Raw genomic sequence first — 25,373 nt, forward strand, 5'->3', positions numbered from 1 at the left:
CAAATAAAAAACATATAGATCCATGAGTTCCTGTGAGGAGGCTGGCTGCTCTTAGACAAGAGAAAAACTGGACATAGAGGTGCTGGAGTGTGGATACAATTAACTCAAGGATCCCTCAGATAAGATCAGAAATTTCAAGCAGTTATTATATCAAGCCTCCTCACCTCACAATTTAAAAAGTCAACTCCCTTTGCTAGATAGTTTTATGCCAACTTGACATAAGCTAAAGTCATTTCAGAGGAGGGAATCTCAATTAAGAAAATGCTTCCACAAGATGGGGCTGTGGGCAAGCCTATTGGGTATATTCTTAATTAGTGATTTATGAGGAATGGCCCAGCTCATTGTGGGTGGTGCCGTTCCTGGGTTTTTGGTCCTAAATTCTATAAGAAAGCATGCAGAGCAAGACATGGGGAGCAAGTCAATAAGAAACATTTCTCCATAGCTTCTGCATCAGCTCCTGCCTCCAGATTCCTGTCCCTCATGAGTTCCTGCCCTAGATTCCATGACAAACAGTAATGTGGAAGTCTAAGTCAAATAAAAACTTCCATCCCCAAGTTGCTTTTAGTCATCACAGCAATAGTGACCCTAAGACATTTCCCATATAAGACATCCAAGAAATACCCACTGACCACTTAGTGTATACAAAACCTTTCTGGAGGATGTGGATATAAGTAATAAACAAATGCACTTTAAGAAAAAACATAGAATTAATATAGGCATTGGTAATTCCCATGAATGATAGATTAGGTTTATGTGATTACTGGCTAGTACTTCCTGTTAAATCTTCCCAAGGTGCTTAGCTGATCTAGAAACAAATAAGAAAAAAAAAAAAACAAAACTAAGTAGTCCTGATTTCTTGTAGAGTAGAAAACTTGTGGCATGGTGATGAGCAGTTGGAGAAAATAGTAGAATATCACTGGGAAAGAGTATGGGAATGTCAAGGCTTCCTCTGAGTTGATGAAGGAATACTTAGATACCCTCATGCTCTTACTGTCACTTACTTGCACTGTGTACTTTGAGTACTTTCTTCAAGGTGGAGGTCAGGGGGAATCTACCTTGATCACAGAAAGAGCCATTAAAGTCATCCATATCAATAGCCCAGATCATGGCACCTCCAAAGCTGTTCTTCTTAAGCCACTGAGCCTGGTTAAGAAAAAAGAACAGCAGGTATCACTTGGTTTCTTGGGACTCAAAGTCAGGACCCAGAGCATCCAAGGGACTGACTTTACCTTGATATGAAAGCTCTTGATATTGTCATAGCCAACCCATTCATTACCATGGTAGGCATAGGGAACTTGTTGAGCAGCGTTCCAGACCTGAGTGGCTCCCTTTTTCAGGAATGTGCAAATCTTAAAGAGTAAGAATTTCAGATCCTTTAAATATTAATTCCATGTAAGTAAAACTGTGTATACATAGTTGATTTCCTTCCTTTTATTATCTCCATAAAGTTTTTCCCAATTCTCTAATTGATTACATTTGTAGTTAAGAAGATTCAGATGTGTTTTATTTTGTGTACTGGATATCACACCCAATGCCTTCCAATGGTAAGTAAGTGCTTTACCATTGATCTATATCTGCAGTCCTTTTTTTTTTTGTTTGAGAGGGGATCATATAGCTTAGACTCACTTCAAAATGGTGATACTCCCACCTCTATTAAACAATGGGTGTGAGGTACCATGCCTGCCAACTATATTAGTAATATATCACTGTACAGTATGAGCCCATTTTTATTACTAGAAATTGTAGCTAGGGCTGTATATGTCCTAGGCAAGAGATGAACAACTGAGATATACCTCCATCTTAAGCTATTTTTCAAATGTTCACAGATGGTCCTTATTTTCAGTCTTTGGTTCTGTAATCCATGGAAATCTGAGATTTTTGGTTGTTTGTGTATTTATTTATGGAAATATACAAATGTACTTAAGAATATGGTATTCAAATTGAAAAGACAGTGTGTTACTAATTGGTTATCATTTCTGGTTACTTACAGATAATGGTATAAAAATTTAAGTCCTTGAAATAATATTATGCTTAGTATAACTAAGAGATAAAATGAAAATTCAGAGTCAGCATTTTTTTCAGTGTAGGGGCATGAAATCCATAGAGCACTTTTAGCCACGTACTGACCTCATGGTAGGCCCAGAGTCCAGTTTTCTTTGTGTAGGGTCCTGGATGGCCACCACGATTGCTAGGGGCACCAATTTCAGTTTTAGAGGAGTCACTCAGGATAAAGGTATGTCCATATGCTGGGAATCCAACAATGAGCTTCTCAGGTGCTGCCCCTTTTTTCTTCCAATTTTCCATGATGTATTTCTGCAGGGACAAAAGTTAGCTACAGGGCCACTGACAACCTATGATTAACTATTCTGGCTCTTCATTCTATCAGTTCAAATTTCTCTGTGTTAACTTAAAGGGGATGAGGTCATTTCTTCTAAAACATTTTGATGAATGTGAATATATGCTGAATTAGACATGATTGGTGACTTAAGGAGATGATGTTTGCATTAATTGTGTTGATTTTGTACCTAAATCTCCATATGATTTGTCTCTTCACTTGTCTGTGCAGTATCTTACTATGTTGTAGAAGGCCTTGATGCCAGTTTCAGTTGGAGATTTGTAAAGGGGACTGTTTTCTCCAGTGTAGCCTTCCCAAGATCCATGGAGGTCATAGGTCATGAGTTGAATATAGTCCAAGGACCTGGGTAAGGGGAAAAAGTTCTTATAATCATTTCTTATGGCTATTCCCCATACTTACAGCAGAAAAACACCCTTTAAAAACCTCTGAGCAAAGTCTTTGGGCAGTAAGACATTCCAAATTAGAGAAAACTCTACTCACATTCTAGTAGTAAAATGTGCATCACTTACTGTGACAGTTGGGGGATCTCATAGCCGGATTTGATTGTGGGGACAACACCAGCAACTGAGGCAGTGACCAACAGCCTAGGCCTTTTATTCTTACTCCCCTCCTTCTCAAATGCTTTCCGTATTTCCTACAGAGTAACAAGGTATAAGATGATATTACTGGAATTAGTTTATCCCCTTAAATACATGTTGAAGTGCTTTTACATATTTTACCTTATTTTAGAATGTGAACATCTCAATAAAGTCATTGGGGTAGATGATGTTAATAAACTTTACAAATGTCTAATATTCACAGATAATAGAGATTTCACACAAAGTCACACAGAAAGTTAGTAGTCATTCAAAACCAAGATAAAGGTCTTAAATATCTATCAATGCATCCCCTGCATCATCATGCTCTGGAACTACACTTGCTTTTATACCCTAGATCCAGCTTTCAGTTGTGAAGACAACTGGTTCAAATTATTCAACAGGAGACCTATTTCATGAGACTTATAGTCCCTCCAAAGTAACGGAGAAGGGAAAACAGCTGGAAGACAGATCACTTTCACTACCAGATGATAATTCCTTGGTATGTTCTGTGATTCAAATCCTATTTAGACTATTAGGTTTTACACTTACTACAACATTATTTTAGAGTATCAGAAATTATTTTAATAGAAGGGCTCAGAATATTGTCATGGAGATAGTAGTTAAAGTGACTAGCACATTCAACTGGGAGAAGCATTAAAAGCATGGTGCTTTAGTATCTTCAAATATTGAACCCGTACATTTCAGAATGCATTGTTTTATTCTCCATTGTGTCAATGGGGAAAAAATAGAACCGATGTCTGGAAATTATAAATATGACTGGAGTCCTCTTTTTTTTTTTTTTTTTTTTTTCGAGGCAGGGTTTCTCTGTGTAGCTTTGCGCCTTTCCTGGGACTCACTTGGTAGTCCAGGCTGGCTTTGAACTCACAGAGATCCGCCTGACTCTGCCTCCCGAGTGCTGGGATTAAAGGCGTGCACCACCACCGCCCGGCGACTGGAGTCCTCTTATAGCTAAGAGTCCAGATATTGTTTTTGATAATTAAAACTGTTCCATAAATTTTAAATTGCTACTTTAGAACCTTCTTAAAATATATGCATGCACACATATAAAAATAGTTAAAATGGACTCACCCTATAAGGGAGCAATAATTCTCCTACTAGATACCACAAGATAACAAATTAAAAGCAAAATGTCAGGAATAAGTTATCTCTTTGGGGGTTGTTGGCTAGTGAGTTCCAACAGATTGGCTGCCCTCCCAACATTTTTGGCAAGACCTCATTCCAGAACACACTACATAATTATGTCATGTGGAGAAATCAAGAACATGGAGAAATCAAGCTAGTAAGCTTCATCCCTGCTAGATAGTTTTGTGACACTAGAAGGTGTTATCAATATACTAAAGTGAAAAAATAATTACCACTCTTACCCAGCTGTGAACTCTGAGACTTACAGTAATGACAAAATGGATAAGGCATGCCTGACATGCCCACTGGTACACTTTCTAATTGGATTTAGGGCCCGTTCCATAAGAAAAAAAAAAAAACCTCACACTCACCATCATTAAGACAAAAACAAAACAACAACAAAAAACTTGTAGATAGACAGGTCATAGACCCTTGAGAAGAATCTACCATTATTCCGCTAAATAAACATGGTACTAAACCAACTCTGAATAACCTATTGTTAGACCCATAGTTAATACATCTCCCAACCCTCATCAGAGAAGCTACTATTTACAGTAGATGGTTTAACACAGAGAACCACACTAGACCAAAGTGCAAAGAAGAAACTGTGGAATGCTTAACCTTAACTGGGTCATAACAGCCCCTCCCCCAACAGTTCAGAGACCTTTCCAGAAGTAGGGTCAGAAAGAATCTGTGAACTTGAGATGGTGGATGACCATAAGGAAACATTGTTTTCTGCACAAGAAGGGCAAATACACATATTTCACAGAGATTGTGACAACATGCATAGGACCTATATAAGCACAAGTTAGACAAAATGCCAGCATAGAGAGGAGCTAGACACAAAGTCAAAACCCTAGCTAAGGTTCTATTGGCAGATGATAGCCACCGGGATGAGGATAGTCAGTTTTCTTTAAGAATGTAGATCCTAGTACATTGATCATGCTCCAACGAAAGGTCACACATCCAAGAATATATAGGCAGAACCAATTGGACTGAGTGGAATTTTTTAAAATTAGGATGTAAAGTTAGTTGGGTAGGAATGGAGGGTAGATCTTAAAGGAGTTATAAGATAGCCAAATATGATTAAAACATACTATATGGAATTCTCAGGGAACTAATAAAAACAAGAAGAGCCAGTGGGGAAAGAAAGAGTAAGCTGGCTTTTCCCATGGTGCCTGATTACCATGTAACATATTCAGAATTTGGCTGATGACCTTGGGTTTGGACTAATATAAAAATGTGAATCTGTCTTCAAAGAGTAACCATAAAATCTACATGGCTACCTTTACTTTTATTGTCCCATTTATTTTTTCTTTTTGGTGATAACCTACCTTAGCTGATGACTTCAGTACAATGTATCTAGTCAAATACTTTATCATGAACTACAGGTGGGTATTCATCCTATGCCTTTAGACTATTCCAGATACATAATACTCATGTTCAGAGATAGTTCTTATTTACAATCCACTTCTCTTTCTCCATTTATCATGTTACTTAGCAACATCCAATTTATTCCTCAATGCTAGAAACTTGAGACTCCTCCACAGTTTAGATTTCAAAATAATTGATCATTCTTGATAATTTTTATTCTGTTTATATTTCTGTTCATATTCTGCCTTCAGTGTTAAGAGCCATTGTTGGGGCGCTGATCACCTCTTGTTTGATTTCATCTAAAACCTCCCTATAATTTATTTACCTCTTCAGCTCTAATTTTCTTCCCTGCTTGAATGTCAGACCATTCTTGCAAGAAGAAATTTTCATCATATTTATATACTGTGCCAAGTCCTAAAATTCCTCCATTGTCTTGAGGATAAATTTCAGATTTCTTGGCCTAATATCCAAGTTTCCACATGATTTTATTATTTTCACCTCTTCAGTCTCACATGCTTGAGTCTCACATGTTCTCACAGATTCATCCATACACGTACATGCAATCCCCATGTATTATTAATTTAATGACATCAGGCTATTTCCATCACTGAGATAAACTATTGTATGTAGTATAGTGGCATAGTCTTAGGCATTTGAACAGGTCCCTAGTCAGTGATCTGTTTGGAGATGTTAAGATGGTACAGCCTTGATGGAAGAAAGTCATCAGGCTGGACTTTCAGATTAAAAGCCATGTCTACTTCAAATTTTCACCCCCTGCTCCATGCTATGGTTCAAGATGTGAGCTCTCATAACACTCTGCCTGCCACCATGCCTGCTGCCTACTGCCATGCTGTCCACACCTTATGGACTCTAACTCTGAATCTGTAAGGAATAAAAAACCTTTGTCATGGTATTTTACCATTTTATTACAGCAACAGAAAATAAATAGTACCTAGGAAAGCCCTTTTTAATCTTTCCATGAACATTTAGGTAACTGTGTAGTATGTTATTTATTGTGCCTTATATTTCTTTATCATGACATTTATCAAAATATTCTGCAATTATTATTTTTTAATAATTTTTATTGATTCCTTGAGAATTTCATGCAATATCTTTTAAACATATTAATTCAACCCTCTCCACTTCTCCCAGACCCTCATACACCTTCATGTTTGTCCATATTCATGTTCTCTTTCACACTACACAAAACAAAGCATAGAGTCCAGTTTGTATGGCCTAACTACTCTTGCACACAGAGCCTGCTTTGGAATGTGGTTGATATACCCAGTGTTAAATTAAGGAAAATTGACTTTCTGTCTTCTAGAACCTGTGAATTGTATATGGCTCCTTAGCTAGGAATGTGATTTTATGCCCACTTCATGTCTTCTCTGCTAGAATTTTGTCTGGATTGAGCTTTTGCAGTTCTTGGACATGCTGTCACAGTCTCTGAAAGTTCTATGTATATTAGCCTTGTGTCCATAAAACTGTTTCCTCAAAATCATCCACCACCTATGGCTTTTAGAATAAATATGCCTCCTTCAATTTTGGGTTTCTATGTTAATTACCATTTACTCCAAATAGAAGCTTTCCTTATGAGGGTTAAGTGATGCACTCTCTATGGATATAGCAGTGTGTCGTTAGGAATCACTTTGTTACTATGTTCATTTAGTGACGTAATTGTAGTCGGTCATTCCACAGGGGCCATGACCTATTTACTCAGGTTTTTGGCCTCTTTGACATTGTCTGATGTGGGCTCTTTCTCATGAATCAGGTCTTAAATTCAATCAAAAATTGGTTCGTTATTCACATAACATTCATGTCACTATTGAATCAGTGGGGATATCTTGAGGACAGGTTATTACTGTCGCTTGCATGGGAGATTAATGATTAATTATTTCCTCTGAGGGTTTGTATAGCACGTTCAAGAACTATGAATACTAGCCAGCAGGAATAAATGTCCCATCTGAGTACCACCTAGATTTCTCTATGCTATATGACTCAAGATTGTGGTAGCTTCAACAACAGGGTTTTTACCATAAAGTTGTCAAGTGTAACCAATAGTATTGGCAATAGACTGCAATGTTTGGGAAGTTTGTGGGAACCACTGAGCAACAACTCAAAAAGATGTTTCTCATTTCTGGTATTGGAGGCTTGTATTTGGTAGCATATGATCTTAGGTGAGTTATTGTATTGTACACCTCCATTATATGGTAACCCCACTTCATGTGTGTGGTGGGGTTCTCTCTCTCTCTCTCTCTCTCTCTCTCTCTCTCTCTCTCTCTCTGTTTCTCTGTGTGTGTGTGTAATACTTGTGTTAACCGAATGAAAAAATGTTAAGATAAAATCAGTTACTGGTCTTAAACATACGTGGTCAGGGGCTGAAGGGATAGCTAATCAGTTAAGAGCACTGGCTGCTCTTCCAGAGGTCATGAGTTCAATTCCAGCTTCTACATGGTGGCTTTCAACTGTCTACAACTGTAGTCAGTGGGATCCAGTGCCCTCTTCTAGTGTACAGAAGTACATTCAGACAACACACACACACACACACACACACACACACACACACACACACACACACACACTTCTTGTGTTTTAAAAATGCATGTGGTGAAAATGACTATCACATAGCTTTTTGAATGAAGTAATGATAAATAAGGATCTTTCCAATACTAAGACGCTATAAATCTAAATTTATGTCTAGTTTTGTTGAAAAAGACTGTTTCCTCAAAATCATCCACCACTTACGGTGTTTAAAATAAACCTGCCTCCTTCAGTTTTTGGTTTCTGTGTTAATTACCATTTACTCCAAATAGAAGCTTCCCTTATGAAGGTTAAGTGATGCACACTCTGTGGCTATAGCAGTGTGTTGTTAGGAGTCACTTCGTTACTATGCTTGCTTAGTAAAATGATTGTAGTCAGTTGTCCCTTAAGGGCCATGACTTATTTACTCAGGCCCTTAGCCTCATTGACATAGGCAGGTGTGAGTTCTTTGGAAAGAGATAGCTTTGAATTTTCTAAAAATGAAAAAAGTTATTCCTGCTTTACTTACCTGTATAAGGACAGTAAAGAGATGCTTGTTCCTAGGAGGGCTTCCATGACAGCCAGGGTACTGCCAAGATAAGTTCAGTCCATCAAATCCATACTTTCGCAGGAATTTGATAACTGAAGTAATGAAAGACTGACGGCTCTCAGGAGTAGAGACCATGGTGATAAAACTAAGGAAGACCCAGAGTAATCATAATAAGGCATCAGGAATCTGAACACACTAGAATACAAATGTTTGATTGATAAATATCTGCCTCTGAGAACTTCACCATGACCTTCCTGCAGATTAAATCAATTCTCTGGGTTTCTCTTGGCATCCTGGTATAATCCCTGCTTTTGGAAGACTTTCAATTTATTTTATTATTACCGATTCTAAATTTCTTTGGAATTTGGAGCTGAAGTTTTCCTGGTCCTGCCTGGCCCACAGTCAGGACAAATCTCTCCCACTTCCACTGTGTGTCCCCCAAGTAAACACACAGAGATGCTTATATTATTTGTAAACTGTATGGCTGTGGCAGGCTGCTTGCTATCTGTTCTTATGTCTTAAATTAACCAATTTCTATAAATCTATACTTGCCACATGGCTTATGGTTTACCGGTATCTTACATCATGCTTCTCCTTGTCTCCCTGCCTCAGCCTTCCACCTCCCAGGTTTCTCCCCCCTCTTTGTCCTGTCTATACTTCCTGCCTGGCTACTGGCCAATCAGCATTTTATTTATCAATCAATCATCCACAGCACTTCCCCTTTCTTTTTTTCAAAAAGGAAGGTTTTAACTTTAACATAGTAAAATTACATATAACAAAACAATTATCAATGATCTTATTGTCTTGAAAGCAGCTAACAAAGCTCAGCGTGTTTGGCCTTTAAATAGTTCCCAAGTTCATGTGCTCTCAAAAAAGCCTTATTATTTGTGCATCCTCATTTCTTTTTACTTCTTTTGGAAATAAAGAGCAAAAGCATTCCAGTTGCTCCTCTGGCTTTGTATTCTAAGGAATTTTAAGAAGGAGGTTTGTGAGCACTCAAGTGACTAAAGCTTAGGGGATGGAGTACCAGAATATCCATTCAAATTTAAATGTGAAATACACACTACTCTTTCCAATGTCTTTTAGTTAGTATTGAGGTTCCAGTATAAAAATTTATCTAGTTAACATATTCATTTAGTAGACACCCTTAGTACTCTATGTAATATTGGAAAGTGTAAGGAGACAGAGAGCATGCAGTACTAGCTTGTCTTCAACAGTAAATAAATGAGAATCTCTCTGCAGAGGACTTACGGGGCAGCTCTAAAGTTCCAGCATCCAATGGACAGAAGTGTTTTCAGCTGGTTGTTCCTTTAAAACAACAGAAAAGAGAAAATTCAAATTCCATGGGTCCTACGATTTAAAACGGCACTGTTTGTAATATTGGACCTGTTCATCTTACTCATTCTTGTCATGGTATGATAAAATAAACTTGCAAACCATTTTTCCCACTACTGGAACTTTTGTTACAAAACTTTTTGCATTGCCATTATCCTAAATAGCACCAATGTCACCTGCACAAATCTAACCTAAGGTACAGGGTTTTGTAAGTTAATACTTTTATTTTTGAGATTATAATATAAATATGTTCCCTCCTTCTCTTTCCTCTTTCCAAATCCTCCCATATACACCTCCCTATTCTCCTTGAAATTCATGTCCTCCTTTTCACTAATTGCTATTGTATACACATATATGTATGTGTGTGTGTATATATATATATATATATGTATGTATATCTAAATAGTTTTTTTAAGAATGTCATACATGAGCACTGTGTCTACATCTCTCCCATCTGTTCCTCTCCCTACTCCAATTCCTTCTATGCTTGTCCTCCACAATTCATGCAAAGAAAGGACTGGAAAATATTTCTACTGCTTACAACTTAACAGCACAATTAGCTCAAATCCTGTTCAATGAAATAAAATGGTAGATCTCATTTGAGATATATGTTTATGTTTTCAGTATCAATGACAATTAATTCAAATTCAGTGGGTGGGAAATACACACATTCTTGGGAATAGTGGTTCTAAAATATCAATTTCCAAACTGCAAGTTTCATGAGAAGACAACACTAAAGTTTTAGGTGCATTGCATCTTCCTCCTCAGGATTCTGAGTCTGTTGTGCTGGAATAAGGACTCACATATTATGGGGTAATCTGTGATGCAAGAAATCTAAAAGAGGTTATCCCATTATAAATAATAGCTTAAATTCTAGCTGTATCCATGTATGTAAAATTCTAGCTGTATGCATGATAATGCCATTAATCATGGTAGTAGTTGCCTGTCTTCCTTGTCTTATGTGAATCATGTGAATATACTGAACAGATCTGTAAATTCCAAGATACCAGGAATTGTTTCATTTTTCATAAAAGATGATTCTATTAAAATCCAGAAAACTCTTCTGATTGTCGAGTTATTTCATGTTTAATTTATAGTCTGTTCAACCTCTTCCTTTCTGATGTAATTAACTAAGATCATGGAGTTTTTGACTCATTAAAAACACCAAGAAAGGAATAAAATAGCTAATTTTTAAAATACTAAGCAGAGTAGGTGATACACATTATGCACATATTTATCTGCAGGTAGAATTATGAAATTGGGGGTCTGGAGAGATGGCTCAGAGGTTAAGAGCACTGACTGTTCTTCCAGAGGTCCTGAGTTCAATTCCCAGCAGCCACATGATGGTTTGCAACCATCGGTAATAAAATCTGGTGCCCTCTTCCGGCCTGCAGGGATGCAGGCAGAACACTATATGCATAATAAATAAATTAAATTAAAAAAAATAAAGAATTATGAAATTGGACTACTACCTCGCATCATATGTAAATATTAAGCCAAAATAGATTAAAGACACAAACATAAGTTGTGAAACTATCACACTACCCAAAAGGGGGTAAATCTGCACAACTGTGGCCACAACAGTGACTTTTTAGAAAGATCCCCAGGACACCAGCAAGAGAAGGAAAGATGTTCATTGGGGCTATATCATACTGCATCTTCTCACAGCAAAGGAGACACAATCAACAGACCAAGGAGACAGACTAGAGCACAAGAGAAAATATTTGGAAACCATTTATCTGGTAAATGGTTAATATTCAGGAATATCAGGAATCAAAGCCTCTGAGAATAAACAACCTGAGTGAAAAATGGGTTAAAATCGTGACTGGACGTTTTTTAAAACAAAACAAAACAAAACACTGATAAGTGTATGGAAAAAGTAACTTAAGACCATACAAATCAGAGATAATTTGATTAAAACCATATTGAAATGTTGCCTTTACCTTGTAGCAGGAATCTTAAAAGTACTTATTAATAAAATCAAACCTGAGGCCAGTTATTGGGGTCCATGCTGGTAGATCAGAGAGACAGAATAAGCCACATCTAGCCACATCTATCTCACCTCGACGGATCCTCAGCTGGTCTTTTCTTCTCAGACTGGAGGCCTCTGAGTCCTCATCCGGAATGAATCTCAGCTGAACTGAACCAGCCAAATACTTAACCAGTCAAAAGCTCCTAGTTTCTGGTCCTCACGCCTTATATATCTTTTTGCTTTCTACCACCACTCCCTGGGATTAAAGGCTGGCTTTCTGGGATTAAAGGCGTGTGTCACCATGCTTGGCTATTTCCAATGTGGCCTTGAACTCACAGAGATCCAGAGGGATTTCTATCTCTGGAATGCTAGGATTAAAGGTGTGAGTGCCACCATTTTCTAGCCTTTGTATCTAGTGGCTGTCTGTTCTCTGACCCCAGATAAATTTATTAGAGTACACAATATTTTGGGGAATACAATACCACCACATTACCTGCTAGAATAACCATAATAAAAATATAAAACATAACTATATTGTCAAAGAAATCTAAAAAGAAAACACTTAGTTGCTATTGGTACAGATTTAATGTAGCCAATAGGGAAATAATATAAATAATCCTTTAAAGGTTACTAATAGAATTGTCATTAAATCCAGAAAGTTGACAAGTTGGGTCCTTTCCAAAGGATATGAAATAAGTATGTTGAAGAGATGGTGCTGATACTGTAAAATTCACAATATCTAAGGTATGAAGTTACCTATTGTGTCCTCTGGTGAATAAGTAGACAGAAAATACATGCTACATATAAGCATTGAAATTTAACCATAAAAAGAATGAAATATGTCATTTATAACAGCAAGTGTAAACACGGTGGACATGCTGGTGCACAAAATAGGTGACACACAGAAAGACAAGCAGTGCATGAGTGAACTCTTGAATATTTAAACTCAAACGTAGAACAGATTGGTACTTATCATGGCCTGGTTAGGGGAAAGAGGATTACATTAGGAATATGTGCAAGAAGTACAAAATCTCATTGATTTAGGAAATATAAATTCAATATGCCACATTTATACCACATGGTGCTTATAGTATATAATAATAAACGGCATTTTGGAAACTTTAAACATATTTGAATATTAAAAATAGAAGTGTTCAAGGGCAGGCAAGATGTCTCAGTGGGTAAATGTGCTTGCCATCAAGTCTGATGACCTCAGTTCAATTCCCAGTGCCTACATGTGAAAGGAGAGAGCTGACTCCTGCCAGTTGTCCACTGACCTCCACATATGTGCTGTGGCATGCCTGTGAACATTCATTCATATCTACAGACACAATAAATAAATGTAATAAAATTTTATACATGTGTTCAAGATAATATATACATTAATTACCTCAAGAACAATTTCATAATATATAAATGTTTCAAAATACTATGGTTTTAGTCATAATATGTGTCATTTTGTGGAAATGAAAGGCATCAACTGAGCAACTGAGACTCTATTTCAAATTCATCAACTCTGTACTATTAAAGAGCATTGATGTGACAACTATTGACCCCAAAGACACCAAATTACATACCTTCTCTTTCTCTTACCTTTTTTTCAAGTCATTAAAGTCTTTGTAGTCATCCAAGGCTTTCGATTGGGTCGTGGTGATATTGTTTTTCCACATCCCAGCAAAGGAATAGATTAGGTGAGTACATAGGCAGGGGTCAATGTCATTGGGTTTAATACCTTCCACATCTGACTGATAGTGAGCCCAGGTGTTGAAGTAACACATCAGCTGGTAGGCAGAGCCTGTGAGAGGTGAGGAATAAGGATAACAGCCTTTTGTTAATGCTGATAACCTCTGTTCATAGTTTTCCCTTGCTTCCTTCCTTTCCTGTAACTCAGATGCCTGATCTCTGGGTAGAAGTGATTGTGAAAACTCTCACAGACTAACCCATAACTCCAATTTAAGAACAGTAACTGATTTAAAGTAGCTTATGTTCAATTTGGGAAAACTCACTGGGGGGTTGGTTTTCTTAGACTTGTAATAGCAGGGGTCCAGTTGTCATGTGGAGCTATGTGGTGACTGATTTATAGCTCTCTGGTGGCCATGCTGTACATGATGGCAGAGACAATGAAACTGAAACAGTACACTCTCTGCTAAGTAAACCCATTTCATTTCCTAGTATATGTTATTTCTTGGTAAGGTGTTTTTCAAAAATAAATATTAGAATGTAATTTAATAATCACCTATATTAAGAATAATATTGGATTATAAGTAATTTATGGAGATCTGAGGCTTTGTTAATAATAAAATATACAGTCAATGACTTACCCAGCTGGACATTCAGTAGGAGGACATTGAGACCTAGAAACACAGAACACATTTACCTGCTATTCACTAGGATCTAACTCAGAAGCTTGTGGGCTGCTCTGCTTATTATAGATTGTTACATCCTCGGCAATGGTTTTGAGCTGTACCAAGTGGTGATCCTTTTTGCAAATACACCCTCCAACCTGTTCTTTCGCTACTCAGAACTAGCCATAAACCTGTATTCCATCTTCCATGTAATACTTTTTGTTGAATATAAGGGCTCTAGAAGATGGATTGGCTGAAAATACAGTTAAAAAAAGAAGCATGAAATATATTTATATGACAATTAGTGAGTACTTAGCCAGAAAGCAAGATGACCGTTTCAAGAAAAGAAACCATCTCAATATTTAGACAGAAGTATGCCCTTGGCCTTCAGAAAAACACCTAAAATGCATGTGACGGTTCCTCTTTTGCTCTGTTCTGCATTATTATTTGCTAAATCAGTTTTAGCTGTAGACTTTACACAGTACATTTAAATTCTTCTTTGGGCCCCCTCTAAAATTCTTTCAGAATTTCACCCATGTGGTAGTTTGAATGTAATTGGTCCCCATAATCTCAGAGGGAATAGCATTATGACTTTGTTGGAGTGGGTATGGCCTTGTTGGAGGAAGTGTGTCACTGTGAGGGTTGGCTTTCAGGTTTCCTAGGCTTAGCATGCCACCTAGTGTCTCAGGTCACTTCCTGTTGCCTACAAGATGTAGCACACTCATCTCCAGCACCACATCTGCCTGCATACCACCATGTTCTCCACAGTGATGATAATGGACTGAACCTCTGAATCTGTAAGCAAGCTACCCCAATTAAAAGTCTTACTTTATGAGAGTTGCAGTGATCATAGTGTCTTCTCACAGCAATAAAAACCCTAAATAATACAACCCATAACTCTTTAACAATTCTCTAACCTGTCTTGAGACTTCTGCTAGAAAATTATTATTATGTTTATTACTTCAATCTGAGAATATTTTACCAAACTGCTTACTGGGCCTAGTGCTAAATTAGCCTTCAATGTCTCCTTCTCTCCCCATGATGTTCTAGATTAATGCATTATTTAAAGTGTAAATATAACCATGTTTCTTCACTAAAAGTCATTAAGTGGGTTTTCATAAACATTGAAATAATTTTTTAAAAGAAAAGAAAATACAAATTCACTCTACTCAGGGACCACATGTTCAAATCTGCCTCTCATTCCAAAGATTGGATGAGTTTAGCCTTCCAACATACAAAGCATCATCTAAAGCAGAGGATTAGATTTCTCCTGGAGTTTTGAGATGTTTCATATGAAGGCTCTTGCAAAACCCTCTGGAATGATGCCAGAGTAGCTATGATATAAGACTCAAGATGCTGCTACTCAGCTTTAACATAATACATTTTCTTTTGACAGGCTCTCACTTTAGAACTTAGGCTGGCTGTGTCCTAGAGTTTTTTCTGCCTCAGGATCTTGAGTCCTGGAATTATAGTCTTGGACCATCATCAAGCTGAGAAGACCACTATTACTCTGACTATTTTACAGACTAAGGTTGATGTTTCATTTTTTTGAAAGTTCTGAATTTCAGCAAAGTTTAGAAACTACAGATTTAGTGCAGCTAATACATTTTGGAAGTACCTAAAATATCTATAAAATCATGCTGTATAAATGTTTAAATTTCTAAGAGTTACACTTTATGTCATCACTGACTCACGAAGACTATACAGGATAATTAAGGAATAATTCTGTGTGACTGTGTACACAGTTTGGCAACAGTACTTCTGATCTTCATCTTAGACAAAACTATTCTATAGACATAATCAAGTAAATAAATATAAAACTAGAAAGAAAGAAACCCAGTTCAATCAACAGAGGGAAACCATGCCTGGAAACATGGCCAGCTACTCAGGGCTAGTGAAATCCTGGACCTTGGAGGAAAGCATCCAGCTTCCACTTTACTAAACCAGCATGTTTTCTAAATACATTATATTATCCTTCTACCCACAGTTAAGTGTGGTTCTTACCTCTCATTAAATAAACATTTCCTTGCAGCAAAATGAGACCATTACAGAAAATCACAACTGGTAATTGATCAAAATGCAGAGAACAATTGACCATATGGTGCCCAGCCCTAACTGATGCATCTATAATATAACTCTTGTATTCAGGTCTCAAGGATTATAGTAGAAGATGGGGTAGAAAGATTGTAAAAGCCAGAGGATCAGAAAGATTTCTGTGATATTTCCTCTTCTAGAAATGTCAGATTATCTATACCCATATGGATGCCTGAGAAAGAGCACCTATATAAATGCTAACATAAAAGGGGGTAATTTTACCTGGTCTCAACCCTACACAAAGAACTACAGCCAACCAACAAATGCTGAGAGTAAGAGAAAATTGTCTTCCCAGGGGAAATTGTTAATCCAATAACAAGCAGTCAGCACAAACATCATATACATATCAATATCATTTAAAAATAATAATGAAGAAACCAGGTAAGAAGTCTCTACATATGATTACATACTCACCAATGATGAGAATGAGTTTGGACATGGTTGCCCTCAGTACTGATCCAGCACAGTCTTTATTAGTTTTATATAGCATTTTTATCCCTAGTAATCACAAAAATTTTCAAATAAAAAATGTTTACTAGACTACATATGTGGTTAATTGGTAAATCAACAGCTCTCAGCTACTGATTCTGCTTTTAATACCATGCCTCCTAGCAGGAGGTAGAGTCTACATTTACACAAAGTACTCCCATGTCTAATAACCTTTTCTCTACATCCCAAGGCTGGTAAACATCTCTTAAGATACAGCAATCAGGTTTTAGTTCACAGAATTTTCATACCTGGCATCAAAGAATGTTTCTATTGGCAGATAAACAACAAAAACCTTTGGAAGTTATTAGCTCTGCTTAAACTGTGTTTGTCCCAGGAATTATTCACATGTAATTTATATGGTCATGCCTAAAAACTTTCCCTTTCCCTATTGAGGGTTCACTTTCTCAACATTCTGTCCACAATTCTTTGGAATAGGCAAGATTTGAAGGATTTAAGATTTCAAAGAATAATAGCTACAGCTACTGGGAAAATTGATACGAAGGGCCAAGGGGGAAAGGGAAGACCTCAGAATGTGGCATGAGATGTCAAATTTCAGATACTTACCTGACACTTGGGCATACAAATTTGAACTGGAGAAGAGAAGTATGAGTTAGAAATAGAAACTTAGAAGTCATCAGAATAAAAATTTCATTTAAAAATATTTAAGGATGACTTTGTAAACAAGCAAAGCCAGGATGAAAACAAAATAATTATCCAAGATAAAAACAAAATAATTGTCTAGACTGAGCCCAGGAGCTATGCCATGTTTAAATATCAGAAAGATGAGAAATCAGACTAAAGAACTGGTGAACATTCAAGAAATAGAAAAGGACAAACAAAGTGATGGCCTTAATCTGTGAAAGAAGTTTCCCAAAAAATGAGGTAATCACACCTATAACCCCAGCAATGGGAAAGTTAGGCAGGAGGATTTCTATGAGTTTGAGTCAAATATCAACTACATAGTGAGTTCCAGGGTAACTTAGACTACAGTAATAACTTGTCTCCAAAATGAAGAAAGAAGAAAGGAGTGAAGGATAGAAGGGAGGGAAGGAGGGAGGGAGAGAAAAGAGAAAAAGAGAGAGAGAAGCTGGTATGCCCATAATGTCAAATGTTGCCGGTTGTATACTATTTCTATGTCAGTACAAGATCCTTGAGGCTAGAATCAATATCTGATTCATATAATTTCTGAATACTTCACATGAAGAAGACAGCTTGTGAATACTGAATGAACAACTGAAAAAGAAGAGTTGTGGTCACTCACAGAACATCATCATACTCTCTGTTACTTCTTTACCCACAAACAAGATGGGTATCCCAGGAAAAACTGAAGGAGCAATAACAACTTCTATAGTTCTCATATTGGCAGAATAGTCATACTAAGGAGTATGGCTTCATCTATCTAATGCCACCCTGGTACACTCCCAGGAAGAAGAATTTCAAAGTTTAGGAAGTTGAGGCAAAAATTTAGGGAAGCTCCTTGTTAAGAAAAAAAATGAGATCAGAAATTGTTTCTTTGAAAAGACTGAAAACACATATGAACCCTGAGGCAGATACACAAAGAAATAGAGAGTGGTGAATTACTGGAATAAAAATAAAATATATTCATTACAACCCATTCTATAGAAATAAAATTACTATAAGAATATACTATAACAATTGCACAAAAAGATACTTATAGTCTAAATATAATAAACAGATTCCACAAGAAATTGGCATGTGTACCTAGCTCCAGCCGGTCTTCAAATGGTCTCCCTCTGATGCATAAACACTAAGTAATTTCACAAGACCATCACTGGGAGCTATTGTACAAAGGCCAAAAACAAGTTCAACATTTGTCCAATGTCCGTTCAACATAGAGCCTGTGTGACCAGGAAGTAAGAAAATTGCTCCTTCATTCCTTAATCCTCTTTAAAACCTAAGATTCTTCACTGATAGATAATATTGACAGACACTTAGTCATATAATTCATTGTAATATGCTAGAAGTATAGAAACATAAGGCAGGAGAGAGGTCACTTGGAGTTCTTGAATTATATCCAATATTGAATTATTTTCAATTCTCAATAATGATACATAATCCCAAGAAGATTAATTAAAGGACCTGTATTGTCTGAGTTAGTTAAGAAACTAGGATAATCTGAATAATAATTTTCCTGTGTAGGTGGTGCAAATATAAGATAGTGAGAATTTTCTTTCCTTGGTTTCAGACAGTACCTTCTGCCTAGCAAGGAACTTTTGATTCTTCCACAAGTGTCCATGGCATTTTTCTCATATATGAGTCAATCCCCTAGGTAAGACATCTCACAAACAGCTTTCTATTTACAAGATCATAGAATAGTTGGAGGATTTAATTTGTACTACCCAGGATGCATAATGATATTCAGAACATGATAGAACTTTGATTCCATGCAACAGAAAATCCAATAGGCACAGTGACAGTACTGGGTACCTGAATTACTGTGCACAACTAGCTGCCATACTATGTTCAATCTTGGTTTCTAAAAGACTGGCTGTTCCTTGGAATGACTTTATTCACGGCATTAATAATGTTGGGCAAGCAATCTAGTTATATTGCCAGTTGGAAGCAAATACCAGACTTAAGCAACTTGTATTTAAGACAATTGCATCAGCATTCTCTTGCTCCTCCATGTGTAATGTAATACATAATGTGGTCATGGTATCACATTGGATATATAAATAATATAAATATGTAAGTAATATATGCTTTATAAATAATGATATAATAGAATTAGCAACTTAAATGCTTTACAAATGTGAAGGTTATATCCAAATGGAAAGTGAATTTACCTAATTTATCAAGTCAAGAGATTCTAATACTGGATGATAGCAGACATCCATTTCTACCCCACTAGTTTACCTACTATCTCAAAGAAACTGGATAAAATGTTGAGAACATCATCATCTTGAAACAAGAAGTCCCCTAATCTTCTGTGATCAGCTTCATTATCTGCCTTCCTTTGTCGTTTACTGGGTGATTCTTTAATCAACACACAATATACATGATATTGTTACTTGTTTTCTTAACCAAAAATGAAGTCATCATTAATTTAATCATTTTAGAGCCAATGACTAAAGTCATTATAAGAAAATTTCAAACATTACAGGCATGCTCCTGGGCTACTACTATATATATATATATATATATATATATATATATATATATATAAACAATTTTTAATTATTTGGTAATCAATAAAACCTCTCAAAGCATAATAAAAGTAAAACTTCTCAAAGCATGGTAAAAATTCATGATCATTGATGAATAGTCTCATTGACAGCAGTCACACTCCAAGATATAATAGGCTCAGGTGTCTTTACAGTAGAAATGGGTAGCTTTGCCTCTTTTTATAAAAGGAATGCTGTGTCTATGTAAAGTAGTTCACTCTCTTAAAATACACAGTGAAAAACAAGTTTACCATGCCTCTAGCATCAAACAACTGTCATCAGAGCAAGACAAATGGTTCCAGAATTCCTCATGAATCCCCTGGGTCATACCTGTCATCATGTATATTGTGTATTAACCATTTTGATTCTTATTGCATGTTCTATAGTCCATCTGTTAAAGCAGTTCATCCAACATATCAGTTGATCTCAAGTATAACATCCTTTTGTTATCTGAATACAGACAGCAGCCCCTAACTCAGGGATTACCAACTGACTAACTGGCACAGTGATAACCTTAGCCTTCCATGATGCCGCACCTCAGTAATGAATAGCCAGAACTGAATCAGTGTCCAAAAATTCCTCATGTTCTACCTCCTAAACTCCATTCCATAAAGTTGACTCTTTTTTATATACAAGCAAAAAGTGTGGAATGTTCGTTCTCAGATGCTGCCACATTACAGGAGAGTAGTTATGCTCTTCTGTGGTTCTTTCCCATGCCCAAGGCAATCTGAGTTACAGCCTTATATCCTGTCTGGTACCTTCACATGGAAGCTCCTTACACTAAGGACTTATCTCTTGTCAGAGACTTCTCACTTTAAAAGACTATAGAAATAAGGCATTTCCTTTGTTTTGTGGGCTGCTGTGAGACCTGGTATTACAGATTCCCACATTGTGGATCCCCAGCATTACTGAAGGATATTTCACCTGGGAAAAAAAGGCATAAGAATTTGAAATGGTGTTAACAAGTTATGCCTACACTTAGAGAGTTTTGAGGAACAGGAACTGTGGTTCCAGGGTATTCTATCCTGCCAAACATAACACAATTGAAGTATAATTTTCTGTTCGGTGAGAACAAGTGGGCATTCTCAAATGTGAAAAGACTTGAAGATATTAGCAAACACAGAGAAATTTGAGAACACATGTAATTAAAAAAACTAGATATCCCTCCAAAAAGAAAAAGAAAAATGCAAAAGAACTTGTTCTATATTCAATGCCAAAATTACAAGGAGTAATATTTACAACAAAATTAGGGGAAGAGTGAACTGAAAATTGTATGTACAAAATGATCAGCTGTTTGTGAAGTGTTTTCACAAATGCAAGAAAAGAAGAGAAGACTTCAGGTGTTAGTTGACAAACCAAAGCAAGTAAGAAATTCAATTCAGGGAAGAAATACATTAGAGGAGTTGAATACATAGAGAAGTTATAAAAATTCAGATCAGTTATAAAAAGAGACAATATAACTTATCAAATGAAAATAAGATGCAAATCAGGAGGCAAAGGATCTCAAATAAGTGTTGAATTTTCATTACTGAAATCTCTTGTAAGAAAATATGAGTTAAAACCCAAATCCACACTGTAATTTCCACAATGTTTCTTCTTTTATTGTTCTATTTTGTTATTCTTGTTACTAGAGGTTGACCCTAGTTCCCACACGTGCTGAACAAATTCTTTCCCAGGCTGGGGTCATCCTTGGGGACTCCTGGCAACTTCCCTAACACTGGGTTTCTCTCTATCCCCATGATGTCTCTCTCTATCATGGTATCTCTTTCATTGCTTTCCCCCTCCCTCCCTGTTCCAACTCAACCATCCCATTCCCTTATGTTCTCATGCCCTATCCCCTACCCTCCATTGCCCACCCCTCATCCCCAGTTTACTCATGGAAATCTCATCTATTTCCCCTTCCCTTCAGGTTGTTGCCTGATTACCCTTTGCTTTGTATCTAGTATCCACTTATGAGTGGGTACATAACATGTTTGTCCTTCTGAGTCTGGATTACCTCACTCAGAATGATATTTTCTAGTTCCATCCATTTGCCTGCAAATTTCATGATGTCATTGTTTTTCTCTGCTGAGTAGTACTCCATTGTGTATATGTACCACATTTTCTTAATTCATTCTTCAGTTGAGAGGCATCTAGGTTGTTTCCAAGTTCTGGCTATAACAAATAATGCTGCTATGAACATAGTTGAGCATGTGTCCTTGTGGTATGGTTGAGTATTCCTTGGGTATATGACCAAGAGTGGCTAGGTAGTGGAGAGGGTGCCTGAACTGAACAAACTTGCCCCAAAGATAAGATTGGCAAATACCCTAACTGTTATTACAGAACTTTTCTCCAATGACTTATGGAAGCAGATGCAGAGATCCACAGCCAGTCACTAGACAGAGCTCCAGGAGTCCAGTCAAAAAGAGAGAAGAGGGATTCTATGAGCAAGGGCATCAAGATTATGATGGGGAAACATGCAGGGATGATCAAACCAAACTAGAGGAAACTCATGAAAGTTGTATCAATGCCTACATGAGACTGAACTAGGCTCTTTGCATGATGAGACCATTGTGTAGCTTGATCTATTTGGGAGGTCCCATTGTGGTAGAATCAGAATCTATCTCTGGGGCATGAGCAGGCTTTGTGGAGCCCACTACCTATGATGGGACACCCTTGAGGCAGGGAAAGGGCTTGGACTTATCTCTACGGGATGTGCCTCCCCATGGAAGGCCTTGCCTTCTTGTGGGTGGGAGTGGGGCATGGGTTGAGAGGGGAGGAGGGAAGAGGGGGATCTTTGGTGAGTAAAATGAATGGAAATTCTGAGGACAAAGGTCCACATGCCTTTATGTCAACTGAAGCCACTGAGGCACTTCAAGCAAGGCCTAGAAGGCAGAGTCACGCTGCATAGGGAGAATGGCATTTTATTGTGGAGAGAATATACCAAAAGGGGGCAAGTAAAGGAACACTCCTAGCCACACCCCCTATCCTAAGCAGGGGTGAGATGAGGCCAGGCCTGCTGAGAGCTTGGGAGAAGCTAACAGGGCTCCTTGTGGCATCGGGGACAGGACAGACAGGCCTAGGAGTGAGTGGGACTTTGTTCTGTTAGCACCAGGAACTTCACGAAGCTAGACCTGGGGACAGGATATAGTGTGTTACTTCTTCCCCTCAGAGTAGTCTGAGGGGCTGACAGCAGATGACTTCCTGAAGCTGATCGCCTGAATGTGATTTCAATGCATACCTCACCCCCACCCTAGCCCCTGTAAACATGAAAACAGGCTTGTGCCCTCTAAGCCCCTTCAGGACAGAATGAGCATCCTAGATGAGCGGCTGGGCTTTAAGCAGCCCAGGAGCTGCCGGGTTTTCTCTTGCATGAAGAGCTGGTCTTTGGTACATTCACAGGCCACCATCTTCCAGGCGCTGGTCATAGGGGCAGGGTCTGGAATGTGGCTCCGGGCCTTCTGGGTGGCCACCACCTTCTCAGGTTTGGCCTGCAGGAAGCCCTGGTTGAGCAGGCTTTTGTCCTCTTTGATATCTGGCAGAGTGAAGCTAGAGGAACTGGATGGGGCACTTGTTGGCAAGGACAGAGCTTTGGGCAGTGTAGACATCAGCTTCCCATCTTCATCCACAATGTCAAGAGCCAGAGACTTTTGGACTTTCTTGATATGGCTTCGTCACAGCCCAAGCTTTCTTTTCTGCTTCTCAGGCCTCACATCATCCTCAATGATGAGCTCCATGCCACCCTCCGAACATAGCACTTCCTTCAAGTCTTCTTCCAGGTAAGGGGTCTGGGGCAGGGGCTTCAGTGGTCCGTACTTCTCCAGGGCATTCTTGAACGGGGTTGGTGTGTGGGGAGTGTTGTCCACGGAGTACTTCCGATCTGGGGTTACAAAGGATGGATACTTCTGGTGCAGGGGCATCTTATCCCTGTGCAAGGGTGTGGTGACCACCACCTTTTGGCTGCACACCGGAGTGGATGTCATTGAGGGCTCCAGCTCCAGGGTATCCTGTTTGTTCCAGAAGTTCAGAAACTGGGAAGGACAGAAGGGAAGGGTTTTGACAGGTGTGCTCTTGGGGGTAAGACTGTTACAGGAGTCCAGGAAGGACAGGCTAGCACTGTTTTCTGTGACAGGCGACAGGGCCGCACGCCGTTCCTTTTGTCGCTTGAGTACTGAGGGTGGTGTGCCAATGCCTGAGCCCCCAACCTCAGTGCTGGGGGAAATGGGGATCAGTTCCCCGCGGCTGCCCCGGCTCAGGTCTGAAATAGTGTGGCCATCGAGCCGATACTCAGTCATGCTGGGCCCTGGTGTGGCGGTCTGTCGGGAGAAGAGTGCCTGTTGCTGCTGCTGTGATATCTGGAGCTGCACTGGGCTGCTGTTGCCCTCGGCTTCTTCAGTAAGATCAAATTTACTTAGGTCACACCAAGCATCAGGGTCTGACTCTATCAAGTCCAGGGCTTCAAAGAGGCTGGACCCAGCAGGGATGAGGAGGTTTGCTACCTCTACCACCCACTTGTAGGGCAGGCTGGTTTCTGGCGAGGAGTCCTCCTGATATTCACGCTTGAGGGATCCCAGGGGCTCTGGGGTGTGTACTTCTCCCAGATCAGGGGACACTGGCTCATGTTCCTGCTCTCTAGCAGTAGCAGCAGCTGCTGCAGCCTCCTCCTCACTGCTCTCCTCTTCCTTCACAGTAGAGGGCGCCAGGGGCCAGCCGGTCATAAGACTTCCCTGGCCTTCCATGGGCTGGGCACTCTGGTGGTGGTCCTTGTCCTCAAGCTCCAAAAGCAGGTAGACAGGCTTGCAGTCCTGGACTCGTTTGGGAAGCCTCCTGAGTCTACTTTCCTCTTGATGGTAGAGTTCCAGTGATTCTTCACAGCATTGTCCATCCTCCCAGGCAGCATCTTGGCGATCTCAGCCCAGTGGTTGCCCAGCACTTTATGGGCCTCACAGATGATGCCATCTTTGCCCAGTAGGTGTCTCCGCAAAGCTCCCAAGAACTCATGGTGTGGGTGGATGGAGGCTGATTCGGAGAGGCTGTTGCAGTGGTGCATTCAGCTTTGTCTTAATGCCTCACGGCTGTACGGTACTTGGCTAGGGCCATGGGTGGCTCTGGGCCTCCAAGGAGATGCTGCTGCTTTAAGCTGAGCCAGCCATTAGGTGAGACCATTAATAAGGAGGGGGCTGGCAGAACCTCCCAACTCTGGCCAGTGTTGAGAAGGCTGCTTAGCCCTAGGGCCATATATCTGAGGTTGTGGCATCAATTGCCCAGGCTGTTGCTTCCCTTGGTTAGGTTCAGTGGGTAGAGCATGGCCCGTAACTGGTGATCAGTCATGAGCTTGAAGAGGGAAATGCTGAACCTAATGTCTAGATCAGGAAGTGTTGAGTAGCTTGCATGAGTGTCCTTGGGTTGGAGGTTGGAGGTTTGATGAACTTGTGGGAGGCTAATAGTCACAA

At 38.8% G+C, this 25,373-nt stretch overlaps 2 protein-coding genes across 2 annotated transcripts; both read right to left on the reverse strand.

The window, feature by feature from the left end:
- Window positions 1–993: 993 nt before the first annotated feature.
- On the reverse strand, window positions 994–16,819 carry LOC114707258 (acidic mammalian chitinase-like). The gene is made up of 10 exons (XM_028889941.2): window positions 16,682–16,819; window positions 14,150–14,182; window positions 13,422–13,623; window positions 9,773–9,829; window positions 8,501–8,666; window positions 2,866–2,990; window positions 2,575–2,698; window positions 2,128–2,313; window positions 1,230–1,349; window positions 994–1,143 (listed from the first exon to the last, which is right to left on the reverse strand). Exons 1-10 carry the CDS (start codon window positions 16,755–16,757, stop codon window positions 994–996), a joined length of 1,239 nt encoding a protein of 412 aa, XP_028745774.1. The 5' UTR covers window positions 16,758–16,819.
- Window positions 16,820–23,219: 6,400 nt separating this feature from the next.
- LOC114707244 (myb-related protein B-like) lies at window positions 23,220–24,970 on the reverse strand. Its single transcript, XM_037207307.1, is given in 2 exon segments — window positions 23,220–24,727; window positions 24,730–24,970. Coding segments are annotated over 2 exon segments (1,749 nt in total).
- Window positions 24,971–25,373: the final 403 nt, after the last annotated feature.

The sequence above is a fragment of the Peromyscus leucopus genome, chromosome 6 (genome assembly GCF_004664715.2).
Source record: "Peromyscus leucopus breed LL Stock chromosome 6, UCI_PerLeu_2.1, whole genome shotgun sequence".
Lineage (NCBI taxonomy): Eukaryota > Metazoa > Chordata > Mammalia > Rodentia > Cricetidae > Peromyscus > Peromyscus leucopus.

What these genes read in the sequence shown, in the direction of transcription:
- LOC114707258 (XM_028889941.2), bottom strand. Translation starts at nt 16,757, where the DNA reads ATGCTATATAAAACTAATAAAGACTGTGCTGGATCAGTACTGAGGGCA. An exon ending in TTTAATGACTTGAAAAAAAG is followed by an intron (nt 9,830 to 13,421) that starts GTAAGAGAAAGA and finishes GTTGTTTTAAAG; the next exon opens with GAACAACCAGCTGAAAACAC. An exon ending in TCTTTACTGTCCTTATACAG is followed by an intron (nt 2,991 to 8,500) that starts GTAAGTAAAGCA and finishes GTTACTCTGTAG; the next exon opens with GAAATACGGAAAGCATTTGA.